Source organism: Channa argus, chromosome 11 (assembly GCF_033026475.1).
Source record: "Channa argus isolate prfri chromosome 11, Channa argus male v1.0, whole genome shotgun sequence".
Classification (NCBI taxonomy): domain Eukaryota; kingdom Metazoa; phylum Chordata; class Actinopteri; order Anabantiformes; family Channidae; genus Channa; species Channa argus.
In genome coordinates, this window is record NC_090207.1 from 11,544,959 (window position 1) to 11,560,000 (window position 15,042).

General features: G+C 37.7%; 1 protein-coding gene across 4 annotated transcripts in view; it reads right to left on the reverse strand.

Moving 5' to 3' along the window:
- The window catches only part of grid2 (glutamate receptor, ionotropic, delta 2), a 443,522-nt gene that overhangs the window by 101,289 nt on the left and 327,191 nt on the right, over positions 1–15,042 (reverse strand). For all 4 annotated transcript variants that reach the window (XR_010915583.1, XM_067521709.1, XM_067521712.1 and 1 more), the window contains one exon: positions 4,644–4,745. Coding sequence is in view for 3 of the 4 variants with exons in the window: in XM_067521709.1 (XP_067377810.1) it covers positions 4,644–4,745 (102 nt within the window). In the remaining variant the exon portion in view is untranslated. The remainder of the gene's footprint in view (positions 1–4,643; positions 4,746–15,042) is intronic.

Genomic DNA, 15,042 nt, shown 5'->3' on the forward strand with positions numbered 1-15,042 from the left:
ATTAATGTACAAGTTAATGGAAAGTACATTAGGTATCTTAGTAAGGTGTCGTTTCTACAGTCTCTGGGACTGTTTTGGAGGAATGAAACATTCTTCCAAAAAGATCTTTCGTTGGCATTGTTACTGTAGAACCCTAACACATCAGTCCACCATCACTCAACCCAGATGTTAACTTAGGTTGAGATCTGGTGAAAGCCAGAAGCAGTATGATTCCAGTGGCCCATGCATTCAGACCTGTGCTGTTCTCTGGATGTATGCCAAACATGCACTTGCCTTTTTGCACACCAGCCATTGTGGCTAGTAGTTTTCCAAAGTTACTAGCCAATCAGCATTTTTGCTGGCCACAATTTAAAGATACTTTAAAACTGTAAGAATATAATTGGGATAGAAAATCCCAACAAAAAAATACAGCCCCTTCACCTGTTCACTGCATCCTACTTCTGATGAAATTCAAATGACCTACATTTTGTAGTTTTTTTGAAGGCACCTCGCCTGCAGGGCCCAGTAGACTTGCGGCTTTTGACAGACACAATTGCAACAACATGTCCTTAATGCAAAGCCCACACAAGGAAAACAATGCAGTTATACTCCAGTTACAACAACAAGACAGGAAATGTCAACTTCAATTACCTTTCCAAGTTTAAGGCACAGATAAATATCCAATTAGCTGTTTGATTAGTTTGCAGTGTTTGTCACACAGGCACTCTGCAAAAAAAACCAAAAAACAACCAAAACCAAAACCCCACACATCTCCTATGGTTTACATCTCCACCAATGTTTTCCAAAGAGACATCTTGTTTTTACACTCTCTAGTATTGTCGGTCACTGGCATGGAAGAACAAGGCAAAAGGCTTCAAAACGGACCAAATGAGCAAACACTATGTACAGGTAGTTCTCATGGGAGTTGCAGCATCATAGTATCAAGCCAGGAACAGATGACACACACGTATGAGCATATGATCTTTGCAGTTAAATATGCATTTATCTTTGTAATAAGGGGTTATGCACTGCAACCCTACTGTCATATTCCTCTCTACTAGTTGGTGTGAAACTGTTCTTGCTGATAGTCTTTACTGACAATCTCCGTCACATGAGGAAGAACTGCTCTTCTGTCTTTTGAACCCTGTTTACTGATGTCTTTATCATAGATCTCAATGCAGATGTCGCTTTAGTTACTAAATTAGTAGACAGTTGAGCTGACTTTCTGACTAAAGCTCCAACGTTCATGTACCGACATGGAGCCATTCTTCACTCTGATTTTTTTCTTTTGGAAAAATCAGAATCAACTGTGCCTGCTCAACATTTGTATACATGCCACAGAGCATGATTGGTTGTTAATGGCTCGATTGTACAATACAATGCACCTGTGCAGAAGCATCTGCTTTTAATTTTTAAAAGTTTTTTCTTTTTTTTAATCACCGGTCTGTATTTTGAAAACCCAACACATCTCTCTAGGAAAATAGATTTCATATTGTTATAGGGATAAATTTTCCCTTTTTCCTCTGGTTGATAAAAATGGAGAATGAGTATCAAAAACTCAAAACACTAGACAAGCAGTTCACTTCGTCCCTCCTTTTGGTGTTTTTATAACTGGGCCACACTATCGCAGCTAAAGTCTGTCTTGTGTGCTTTCACGTGTAAACCTGGGTTAGGGACCTTTCTATGTCTTCTGTGTTGAGTCTACAAATGCAATTAAACTAAGGTACAAAATGCTTGCTCCTTAAAGCATTTTTGTCAGTTGTATATTTTGTGTTCACACGGACGCATTTACAGTACTATTTTGTCAGATTGCAAATGATGTAGTGCATATTTTTGGATCAATGACAACAGGGATGGAAGCTTTGATGGACCAAGTGATTGGACAGCTCTGTATCAAAAGCATTTATAGGTAGAAGTGTACTTGAAGAACAGATATCATGTGACTTTTACAGCTGTACCAATAATTAATTTTGTGTCAAACAGTATTTTTTGATATTGCACACCCTTTTGCTAATCAGTGGCGTTTACAGTTAGCAATATACTGAGCATGCGCTGTGTATAAGGGATCTTTTTAGACATTTCAGCTCTATATTTTACAAATGCAGCAGAGTTCAATTCTCATTATTAAAAAAATGAAGATCTTCAAGAATTATGTTGTTATATCTACTAGTTATATTGCAGTGCAGTATTTTTTTTAATTGTAAATCCAATGGCTAAGATGACAACTTTGGCACTATTGTAAATCATAAAGATAAAGATAATCTGATTGTGTTGATAGGTGAAAATGATATGACCTAGGGGCCTGGTCTATCTGATAGCGCACCCTGGAAGTTGCTTAACATCCTCCCAGATCCAAATCAAATGCTTTTATAATCTACACTTTGGTCGTCCTGGCTGTCCACAATGTAAACCTACAGCACTAGGTGCCACACTCATTATGACACTTATTATATGCCTGACAGTGGTGTATGCTCTACAGACTGAAAATCCCCATGAGGGAAACTTGTAATAATAATTATAGTATATTATTATTGGTAGTAGTAATTACCAATCAAGTATTATTATTGTTGAACCAAGTCCTTCAAAATTCAAAATCAGCTCCTTTTTACCAGCGGCTGTTTTGGATCCAAACCTTTTCTAATTAAAAACTAATAGTTTTTTTATCTAATTTTACATTTTATTTTATTTTTTTGTGGAGCACTTGTACTTTACATTTAAGGGTACATACTTAGTGTTTCAACTTCAGTAAAGAAATTACTTTCATACTTGAGTATGGAATTTTGTACTTCTACCACCTCTGCAAATTTCTGTCTTCTAATTCTACTTACGGTCACTGTGTGGCTTATCATCCTACAAAGTAAAACTTTAGGTTCATTTCGGGAAACCACTGTCAGCACCATTTCATTATCTGCAAAAATGTGAACTCAAGTTAAATAAGGAACATGTTGTGCTTTTGGCTGCATATTTGGGCTGTTGAAGCTTTATTCACAGCTTGCTACTCACAGTTGTGAAGTGCAAATAGCAAAATGGTGGTGTACCGTAGAAGAATTAAGGGGCACAGAGTATTACAAAGAGATGTAACTCAGCTTCTGAGATAATTCAACCCAAATTAGGCAGAGAACAGTAATTTATAGGATGTTTGATATTGTACCTTCTGATTTTTACTTCCCAAGAAAATGAAGTTGGAAATGAAGTTGTTTAGATCATTTAAATGTCACTATTTAAAGACTTTAGCTTATAGTCCCAGTGCAAATTATCAATTTCGGTCACATTTGTGACCAAAAGGGTTAATCTCTTGAGTTTTGAGGAAGGCAATAAATACATAATTATAGTGATGTAGCATTCCTTTGTAACACCTATTTTGCGATCGATACAGGCCCAGCTAATCAATAGTATTGATTCAAGGTCATTGAGCCTAATAGTGCCATTATCTCATCACTAATTAAATAATCAATAACCATTCAACAGTCTGGCTGTAAAATAAAATTAAAACATCCTTTTAAATGTTTTTGCCCATGTGCATGCTCACACACATTACTGCTTGCTTGCTTCCGTGTGTTTCAAAGCAAAAGTCACTCTGTATGGAGCTATATGAGACAACTGCAGCTTAAACACAGAAAACAATTATATCAGAGAAGATCGCCCAGGGCAGAACACAGAACAATCTGTTCCAAAGGTCCCTTCAGAAACCTTCACATCATGCACACTCTTACAAACACAATCACACGTGCTCAATCAGGATGTGCCCTCCAACCATTCCTACATAAAAGACAACAGTACATTCAGGCAACACCCTGGACATTTCACACCATTTCTATCTATTTCTGTCTTTAGGCCCTCACGAAGTAGCAGTCATCTAGGGAAACACACACACGCACAGTTAAAGAACACAAAGCACAGATGCAACAGAACAAAGAACACAAATGGGCACAAAGTACACACCTATAGGAGTCACTCTTTACTAGTGATGAGAAAAAAAGGAATATTCACACAATCCACTTTTTTCCCCTTTAAGGATGATAAAAATCAAACTATGACTGTTAAAAATTATGGAGAGAGAAAGGACTAGCCACAAAGATGTCTAGCATTATTTCTTTCTTCACTGCTTCCCACTTCAAAGACGGGATATGAAGAATTTACAGCAGTGAAACTTTAAAGTACTCATGGGGTGCACTCAAATCAATGCTGCAGGCAAGACAGGCAGAGTCTCACTATCATCAAAACACCAAGTCTCTATCATCTAGATGTCAAATGTCAAAATGGAATCTAATGAAATGATGATAGCTTTGTCCATTAGTAAACTCACCTTGTTACATTTTCGTTGTGTTTGGCTTCTCTGATTCCTTTATTTCCTTTCAACACTTTGTCTCATAAAGCCGATCTGCCATTTTTATCCCCTCACACAATTCTCAATCTGTCCATCTCTCCATCTCCACAGAGATTCTTTTGAATGATGGGCAGAAAACTAGACAAAAGGGCAGACTGCCTACATGCCAGCACTAGTCATAACTATCCCTTTTGATTCTTTGGGGTGAACAACACATTTTTTTAAACATGGAATACTGAAGTAGAGCTTTATTATATAGGGCCAATTGGAAATCCCAGAAAGAAATGACAGCTTTTAGACATGCACACAGATGAAAACACTGGCCAGCCATACTCACCAGAACTGTCACAACTCGCAGCACCACTCCTCTCATGTTATTTTCCAATTTCCTGTCTGTCAGCGTGCCATTCAAGCCATGAACTGGATCCCATGTTGCCAGCTGCAGTGTGCACGTGCACATACACACACAGAAACAGAAAGAGCGAGAAAGAGGGAAACACAAAACAGTTAGTTACAGATATTCCCGACTCCATGTTGGCTGGATTTACAGAGCAATATCTCAGAGGGAAACAGGCAGATATCCTTAACACACATGCCAAGGATTAATACAAACAAAATAAAAACAATAAAAGTACATCACTGTGATCCAGATGGGATACGTATTTAATACAGCCAGAACAGAGCTGCATTGGGATGTTTGCTGTGTGTCAAATACGTCATATACAGTATGAAAGAAGTGGTAAAGCATCTACAGTTAGGAGCAGTAAAGCACAGTGACCAGTTAAACACTAATACCTATCTACCTTCACTTTACAATGCTCTACAAGCTATTATGATCCCGCTTTGTATATTTACGTATGTCAAAATATTTTTTATAAATACACTGAAGGATATCCCTACACTCCACCTGTGAAATGCTGGTGATTTTCTTCTATTGTATAAATATATAAATGTAGTTTATGAGTCTGACCCAGACTTCTCTGTCTGTCAAAATGCATCATAAACTTCCAATCTGTTCCCCTGCACCACATTATTTAAGTCCCTAACCATATTTTCTTCATCTATGCCTTCTGCTTTCAATAAAATATTGTTTTTAGTTTCAAAGATCAAACTAGCCTCGTTTCCCTGTAGAGAGCGAGGCACTAGAAAAAGAAAAGTGATTTAGCTGTCTGCTATCAAAAGACAAACACACAAAACCACACACTCACACTGTAATACACACAAAATTGCACGCCACGATTTGGGCTTAGAAAGAAACACAAACACACTAGAGCAGCAGAGGGCTTGCTGCAGAGGGAAATATGGGATAATCCATTTTTCTAAAGCCCGAAGTTACTGGTGAATGTGAAATTCTCTGCTCATTCTGATCAATTCCCTTTTGGGAACACTACTCACTGTAAGTTTAGCTGAACTGGTTTCATTTTTATGCTCTGTCACTTAGTTAATGTTTCATATCATGTTTGAAGTATTGTTGCCAGAATAGAGGGGAACAGTTGACTCCTCTTTGTTTGGCATCTTTGCTTTGGAAGTATATTAATATGCAGTACTCTCTCAGAAACAGTGGCACAGTAAGAGTCCATTTCTGTCCTCCAAGTTAAAAATCTACACTACACTAATGCACCTCAATGAAAACTATGTGTGCCTTTAAAAAGCTTCAGGGCTTTTCAGACCTCTTTACTTTTTTCTAATACTACAGTTTTTCAAATTCATCTTTTCCCATATCAATCCACAATCAGTATCCCATAATGCCAAGCTGAAGCTCAGGCACAGTGACCGTCAGGTTCTTGGTCACCTTTCTTACTAAGGCCCTTCTCCCCCAGTTGCTCAGTTTGGACAAGCAACCAGACTGTGGAACAGTCCTGGTTGTGCCAAACTTCTTCCATCTGAGGATTGAGAAGGCCACTGTGCTCTATGGAACCTGCAGTGCAGCAGAAATTATTTTGTAGCCTTCCTCAGATCTGTGTCTTTTAGTAATCTTGTTTCTGACCCTTCAGGCAGTTTCTTTGACCTTGTGGCTTTTGTTATGATACATAATGCATTGTAAGCTTTGAGGCCTTCTATAGATGTGTATGCCTTTCCAAATCATGTCCAATAAATTTACACCATTTACGATTTAGCACAGGTGGAACAGAAACAGGAGGCCCTTTACCTAACTTTCAGATGTTGGTGCAAAGGGTGTGAATACTTATGTACACGTGATACATTGTGTACATTTACAGACATTTCTAAAATTTAGTTTGAACTTTGTCTCATTTCATGCCCTTCCTGATGAAACCCTCCCATTTTATCTGGCGTGGGACCGGCACCAAGGTGGCCCTTAGAGGCTGAGCTAAGGGCCACCTCTGGTGGGGTAAGATTCAATCACACGGCCTTCTGCATCACAACCTGATGTCCTACCAATTGAAACACCAGGGCCCCTTAATGGGCTGCAACATAGAAAAAGTGAAGAAATTGAAGGGGGCCTGAAAACTTTTCTGAATGTACTGTACAGTATTACCACAAGGACACACCCAAAGTGACTAGTTGTACCCCTTAAGGTACAATAATGTCACTTATTTTTTAAGAGTGTATGGTAACAGCAATGCGCTCTCTTCCTTTTTTGTACATTACATTTGGTTGCTGCTCATCATTTCTGACATACAGTACTTTAGCTCTGCTAAACTTCAATTTGAGCTCTATTCAACCATAACTAAAAATGCCAGCGTACATGTGCAGGGACTTTACAAGGGTTTTACATGCCTTTAAAGGGCCTACACAGCCATTTATTGCACAAGAGTAGACATCTTCTTGGGACTGAGTAGGCTGGCACAGCCTGTTTGGATAGTAGACTCTTTTGTTGCACCTTTGTTGAACTGGGAGATATGATATATCTAACATCCTTATTAGTACAAAAAATTTAGGGACTTCAAATAATTGCCAGCCCCGGCTTCACCCACCATCGCTGTAAGCAAAGGTCTCATAAGTTAGAATTAGTAAAAATACTTGTGAGGGTGTAAAGGGAGTTTCTCTTTAGTATCTTGTCAAATATAATGTTATTATCACTACAATATTGCACTGTCAAATGGTGAAATTCACAGACACATAGTTTGTCTCTATGTATAGATAAAACTAAAACACAGTAATGTATAATATACTTTTTCATGTTATATTTGTTAAAGCCTATAGAGGGAGATGTGGAGCTAGAATAGGGGTATAACTTATGTTCCCCACATACCAAAATTGCTATCCTCTAATTTTTCTCTCTACTTTATATGCAGAATACAGCAGTATTTTTAAACTCCTTTTATCTGAAGGCGAAACAACTACTCTTAATTTCTTTAAACTTACAAATATGTAAACACAAATGAAAATATGTGATGTAAAGAGAAAAAGAAATAAAGGGTTTACCAACAAAACAGTCAAGGCCCACACGGGAAGATGAGAGGTAAACATGACACACTAAAGATCGAGATCATGGAGAGCAGACAAGCTACTTATATCTAATAAGCAGAGATGATGAGAGACATTGTAAACCTTAAATTTACAGCACAGCTGCTATTCTAAGAGCCTGTAAAAACATGAGCACGTATAATCAATAAGACATTAGTGATGCAGCCAAACGCCACCAAATGAGGCCGATTGCATGGCTTCCACTTTATATTCATACCTGTGTCTCTGCATAAGCACAGGAAACACAAATACTGCATTTAAGTCAAAACGGTCCTAAGGGACTGAGTACAGTACGTTTGAGATTGGATCAAATGTATTTAAAAATGTAAACAAACAAACAAAAAAGCCACAGGAGCGCATATATAGTAATTTAGCAAGTGTAGCATCCCTTTTGGTGTCACGGAGCCTGACCTGACCATTTTGGGCAGGATCCATTCTTGTCACAGTCTGTGATAATCAAAACCCAACAGATCTATACGGTATTCATTATGGTAGTTCAGTGTAGAGGTTTGAGTTTTGTTTTTGTTAATTAGATTAACTGTAGGGAGTTAATTTTGGTGAATGTTAGAAGGGTTAGAAGCATTTGTCCCCATTTGTTTATGCTTTGTGTAGACTTTAGTTTATTAAATTCTGCTTATTTTATGATGACCTTTGCATGGACTCCCTCATTACCTGAGTCAGTTTGTGACAATAGGTCAGATAAAACAAACAAACACAAAAAGACAAATGTACTCTGTTCCTAATTTAGACTAGTGACAGAGAAACAGTACTAGCAGTGGGGTGATATGTAGATGTAATCGATGACAATAATACGTTGATTTCCGAAAAATGCGTCACAATTGGGCTAGAAATAAACTGTTTGCAAAGATTTGGTACCTGGGACAATTTTGGGACAATAAAGAAATTACCTCAGAGTGCATGGATTTAGCTGTTAAAGGTTAACTAGTGCATGAAAATATAAATATTTGTGATCTGAAATCACCGGATATGAGTTCTTGAAGACACCACAGAGAATAGTGAATAAGAAAATAAACTGCTTCTTCTCTCTTGGCATGAGTGAGGGCGAAGCTCAATTAAGTGACCCTGTCTGCAGCAGAGAGGGAGCAGACAGCTCAGTTAAAGGCAAACTTACTTCTTAACTTGACCGGACAACATTTGTGCTCGTCCACCGTAAAAACGATCCATAAATTAATGATCTATAACAGTAAATAAAACTTGTTAAATGATCATAAAAGTGCATAAAAGCGATCATTTCAGCTGTGGCTGTTGGCTAATCGTTAACTGCTTCGAATACAACGTTAGCTTAAGTTAGAAAAAACTGTTCAACCTAATATGCCACAGGTTCTGGTTGACACTGAGACAGTCAGAGTGCCAGAACAGACGGGACCATGTAGCAGCTCTAGTTGTGAGCAAAGAGTCCCCATTAGCAGCAGACAGAGGAGGATATGGATCAGTAATAGTGACTGATTTCATGTTCATTCTTCTCTTCTGTTACAGTATTTAAACTAAAGTAAACTGAACTGTTTACTGAGGAAATGTAGATTGCAGCAAATTTCTTTAACTTAAATGGAACAAGCTTGCTTTAATTATATTGTGGAGAGACTTCATTTTAGTCTGCAAAATACAGACTGGCCAATCTTTGGGGGGAGGAATAATGCCCCGCAGTCCCTACTTTGAATTAGTATTTCAAAATATAAATAATTGAGGAATTAACATTTTAATTTTTAGTACATTAAATATTATTTTTATTATATGTTATATTATAGTAGCAAAACTGAGACTTGTGGGTGCTAGGGATTGTGGGAGTTCTGTTTTGTGGGTTATTCTGTTGGGCAGCTAGAGTTTAGCCAGTGGGTGGAGTTTATTTTGACACCATGACTGTGAGTGCTGCTGTAGCCGATTGGGTCCGGTCGCTGTTGCAATTGTGTTGATCATGTCTTACCCAAATAAATATGTCTTTTCGGGGTCATGTGGTGTATGTGCTAGGAGAAACTGAAAGAAATCTCTGTCACGTGTGAGTTTGCGCAGTCTGAACGTTGTTTTACTACATTGTTATGTATTATTTGAATAAAAAAGGAGCTTAATGTGAAAGTAACTGCTAAATTAATTAACCCACTGATTAAAAAATCATTAGGTGCAACCCTAAACAGTACTGGCATCAGATTTCTTTTGAGTAGGACCAGGAGCAGCGGTTTACTTATTTCCATTCTGAAAGAGGTAAACAGGAGAAGGTGAAGATACCATGACAAATGCAAAATGAAATAGTGTTGTAGAAAAGTGCCTGCTCTGTTTTCCGCCTGCACAGTTATTTACTTCAGGGAAGTCTTGACCTGGTCAAGATTTCACTGAAGTAAGTGTGGCTTATTTAAGGCATACTTTCCTGAGGAAAAAGTAGGAAACATCAAGTATAAGTAACAGTGTGCCACTGCATACTGTATTTCAGATTTGTACTGAGCTGCTTATCTGGCAGTGAGCCCCAACATATTGCTTAAAGGCAGTGAGAATTCCTCTAAATATAAGAACGTGGATACAACTTACAGATAATCAAAGTCAAAACAGCATGGTTGTGTTTAATTGGTGTTGCCTGTATTGCCTCTGGAAGACATGAATTGCCTTCTGCTGTCATGTTACCCTTAAGCAAGGCACTTAATAGCCTATTGATTCCTCAGCACTGTTAAGAAAACAAGTGTTCCTAGAAAGCTACTTTGGGAACTATGTTGGTGTCTAACACCCTTTGCAGCAGTTATCAGTCAATAAAAAAAAGCAGTTATAGCTTTCTCAGAGGTGCTAAATCCCTTTGGTATGAAGAGTATTAAATAACATTCAATACAGAAGATTCTGCTGTGGCCTGTAATGAAGGCAGCGTGTGCGGCATCCACCATGCTTCTCAAACTTAAGTCAAAAAGATAGGGAGAAACACATTAATGCAGTACTACCGTGAACTATCAGGGACACACTGGCTTTGTTAGCAACTTTACAGCAAATATCTCATTTTACTTCCCAACTGTCACTATAAAAATGTCTAAGTAAATTGACATTGTAAGTTTTGGATTGTGTGATTCAACATCTGAAGGTGAGAAAGTACAGTATCAGTATAGGTCAGCAGCATGTTCAACTGTGTATACAGTATTTTTATGTTTTGTTTTTAATCATACCAAAATCTTGTGATGAAGCAGTGACTTTTTTAACGTGGTAATTATGAAGTGTGGTGAATGAAATGCTAAGATGGTACAGTATAAGAAGAGTGCGCATTACAGACATAGTCACCAGCCATATTGCAACCAATTATTATTCAGCATTATGATTTATTGCCACTTCAAAAACTGTTTCATTTGGATCTGTGCTTTAATTGGCCTCAACATTCATTTATCTTATTAGGAAATATTGCTTTCATATATCTGTCCATAGCAGGCTGCATAGATTAGGCAAATACTTATGAACATCACTACAATATCTTGGTCACAATGAGATGTTAATATAAGTCAGATTTTCTTTCATGTCTTTCACATGTTTATCAGTTATATCTATGTGTTTCAGGCCACTTACAAGTTTGAGTGGTTTGCATTATCGCCACTGTGCATGACAAATGAGAAAGGAAGTTAACAGAAAGGAGAGAGACACTAAGCCAAAATGAATGACAGAACATCTTTGTAATGTTCCAACCAAAATTTGATAGGATACATTTCCAGAACATTGTTTTGGCTTTCGTATGTGAGGAGAGTGCAGTGCCACGTCACTGTGTGAATGTTCACATAATTGCTACGTGAAGACAAGGTGTAAGGTTAGGGTTACGTTAAAAACAATTGTAAGGGAATAACGCACTGTCTAAAACACTCATTAACATCTCGTGATTTTCCTTTTTATATCTATCTTCCCTTTCTTCACCTCCACCAGCTGCATCGTTATTGTTATTGCCACAAGTGTATTCTTTTCCTTTATTTCTGTAACTAAATCTTTTTCTTTACACTATTTTGGTAATACAAGAGCAGACGGGGCAGTGATACCTAAGACAGCTAACTACAAATAGGTAACGAGTGTGATAGATGTTTTCACTCTTCCATGGTCAATCTTGGAAGAATGGTAGACAGAACTCAGCGTGATGAACCATCTCAGTTTAATACATGCCGGCATGGAGAAACACATGGATGTTGGTGTCTTCTGACTTCCCCTTCTATTTATATTTAAGCCCAAGAAAGGATCCACCTTCCACAAGTCATGAATGAAGAAACCAGATGTCCGCCGTTGACAATCACCATTCTTGTCCCTTTTTAAGTTATCTGTTCATGCCAGTTGTGAAGCAATAAAATCCTCTTATTGCCCCCGCTTGTAGATCTTGTGCCCCCCAGGACCTCCTATCTACTACATCCCTTTGGGCCTTACAACAACAAAGTGCCTAAGGTGATTTTAAGCATTTCCCTAAAGATGACACACCCGGTAACTTCTTGTCCTCTCTGGGATCTCTTCAATAAACCCACCTTGCTTGCCTGATTGCTAATTATCTAACCACATGACTACATTTACTCTATTCTCTTCTATTTACTATAAATCTATTCAGATTTAAGATGCAAAACAAATGCGTCATGACTGAAACTATATCAAAAAGTCTGTGAAAAATCTCCACCTATTTGGTGTTCTAACCTTACTTAACACAGAGAAAACAAAAAATCCTAATGTAGTAAAATACTGAGCTGTAAATTTTCTCCTGCAATACTATGGGATACTAAATGCTGCATCTACTGTATGTTGCTAGCTGCTATAAAATAATACTTAAACTGCTGCCATAAACTGTCAGCTATTAAAAGATGTAGATGTTTCCATCAACATCTTTGAGTTATTAATAATGCTTTGTGGAAAAAAAACTCCCAAAGCTAGAAATCAATGAATATTAATGTCAGTAAGCCATCAGAAAATGCATTTGGGTTTGAAAATAATTTCACTTTCGTCATTTGTGTTGCTTATCATTAGAATTGTCACGACTACTGTAATGTGTTGGCAATAAAAAGAAAAACAATACAATATGGAAAATGGATAAGTTGCAGCTTTAATGTTGGATGTGGTTCTCATGGGGAATCAATGTTGCATCTGTAAGAACAAACAAATATTCAAGTAAACAATATTATATGAATAAGTGTTGATTTATTTATTTCACTCTCACTAGCAGCTGATGTCATTTTGTACAATTAATAAGTACGATTTTGTATATCTCGCAGGAGGGCATTAGGCAGTTTATTCATCACAACTTAATGTTTGTTCACTTTGCTTATTGCTTCCTCAAGTCATCTGTTTTAAATAACTTTTCTTTTGCAAACTGTTGAAGCAACCACTTGTGCTTTTTGTTTTTGAGAAAGATTTAAACCAACACCAACATTTGTGGATATACATGACACACCTCCTTTTAATCAGCTTAGTTAAATTAATTAAGCAAAATAGTCTATAATGTTATATGTGCTGGTGAAGAGGATGGAAATAAATATAGAGATATTGAAGCAACAATCCACACAAACACATACACACTATAATTAAAGATTGTGTGTTTCACCATTGTCAGGTCATAGTGACCTGACAAGCAGCTTACATTACTGAAACAATGAAAGAAGGTATATACTTTATTCACCTTCCCAACTTCACCCTCCTTTAACACTCAGATACACTACACACTCACAGACACACACGTATAGACCCCAGGCACTTCAAGGGGTGTGCAACACACACATTTACAAGTAATTGGACCATCGACTGGTGCTATGTGGGGGCCAGAGGAGTCATTTACTGTTACAACAAACCTGCTCACTCTACAGGACTCACTTAGCCATCCTATACACACCCACACAAACTACATATGAACGGACACACAGTCAAACAGCATGCAGGTCTCCTCTAGCCTAAATGGCATCTTATGATCACCATGGAGTGTTTTGAGACGTCCTGCATCTCTCACGTTCTCCCCCGTGGTAAACGCATCAAAATACACAAAAAGTGCGGATTTTTGGTCACATTGCTGGATACATGTGTCGCAGAAATTCAAAATGCAATCGATAGTGAGTGACATTCTGAAACAATGGACCTTGGAAGTGTATACACTGACAGCGATTAGCAGCTGAGACAGAATCAATATGACCAGGAAGTAGTAAAAAGTACAATGACCAGAAAAGTATGAATAAATGTGAAATATTTTGTCCCATACAAAAACTCAAAATGTTTCCAATAGACACATAAGGAACTTCCCATTAAAAGTGAACCTGTGCATTTGGTGTATTAGTTGCCACACTTCCATCCACCCTGCATATATACATACATATACAAACATATACAATCCCTCCATTTATAAACAAACCCTGTTCTAAGCTTGTTACATCTGTCAGAAACTAGTGTGTCTTTGTAGCTCAGAAACACTCATTCTATTGTCTCTTCCAAACACACGTCTGCCACTGCAGAGTCAAGCATAAGCTGCTAAGTAGCTTCCCCATCCTTGTTTCCTGCTCCTTCCTCCAGTGCATCTCCTCCCCTGTCCTGTGCTGATGAGCAACATGTATGTCCATGCAGCCTATAAAAAGCTTTTAAACAGCTTATTAAAAATACTGGTCTTTTTTTCAGCCCACAAACTCTCTATCAAACTCTTCTTCTCCTCCACTACCCTCACATACAGAGAGGAGACGTCTTGTTGCAGCAAGCAGTTGAGACTGCAATAGCATCAGTGCTCTGCACCACCCGCAGCCTAATCTCCATCTTAAAGTCTGAGTGCCCATCCACTCTGCTCCATCCATGAAAAAGGTTTTCTATTCTATTCTTTTTTCTGAATATGGACACTACCCTTGTGACTCACTTCATTCATTTGATACTTTTGTTCTAAGTGGTTGGTATGATGCAATTATTCCAACAATACCTTATTAAAATCACTATGTATTTGATAATGAGACTACTACCTGCAAAGCAATTATAATTGAAAAAGCCTCTTAGGCAAGTTCTGCCCAACTGCCTTGTTCCCTAATAGAATTGGATTTTGGGAAAACAATTATAAGAGCAAAAGGAATATTGCTGGCAAATTACTGATAAACTCTTTAATATACTGTATAAGGTAATAATGTATCAGGAAACAGGCTATATTATTAGACCTTTTCTCTAAAAGAGCTGCATCTCTTCAGTGCATAAGAAAAATTGACTGTGCAAGTTTAAAACAATTAAAAAAATACACAACTGATCATACTGTACATGGGGGACTATTTCTTTTTTGACATTTACAATTTTAATGTTTGAATGAGTTTGGATTCAGCTGTCTCAAAAACCACAATGCCACTGCTTAAAGCTCT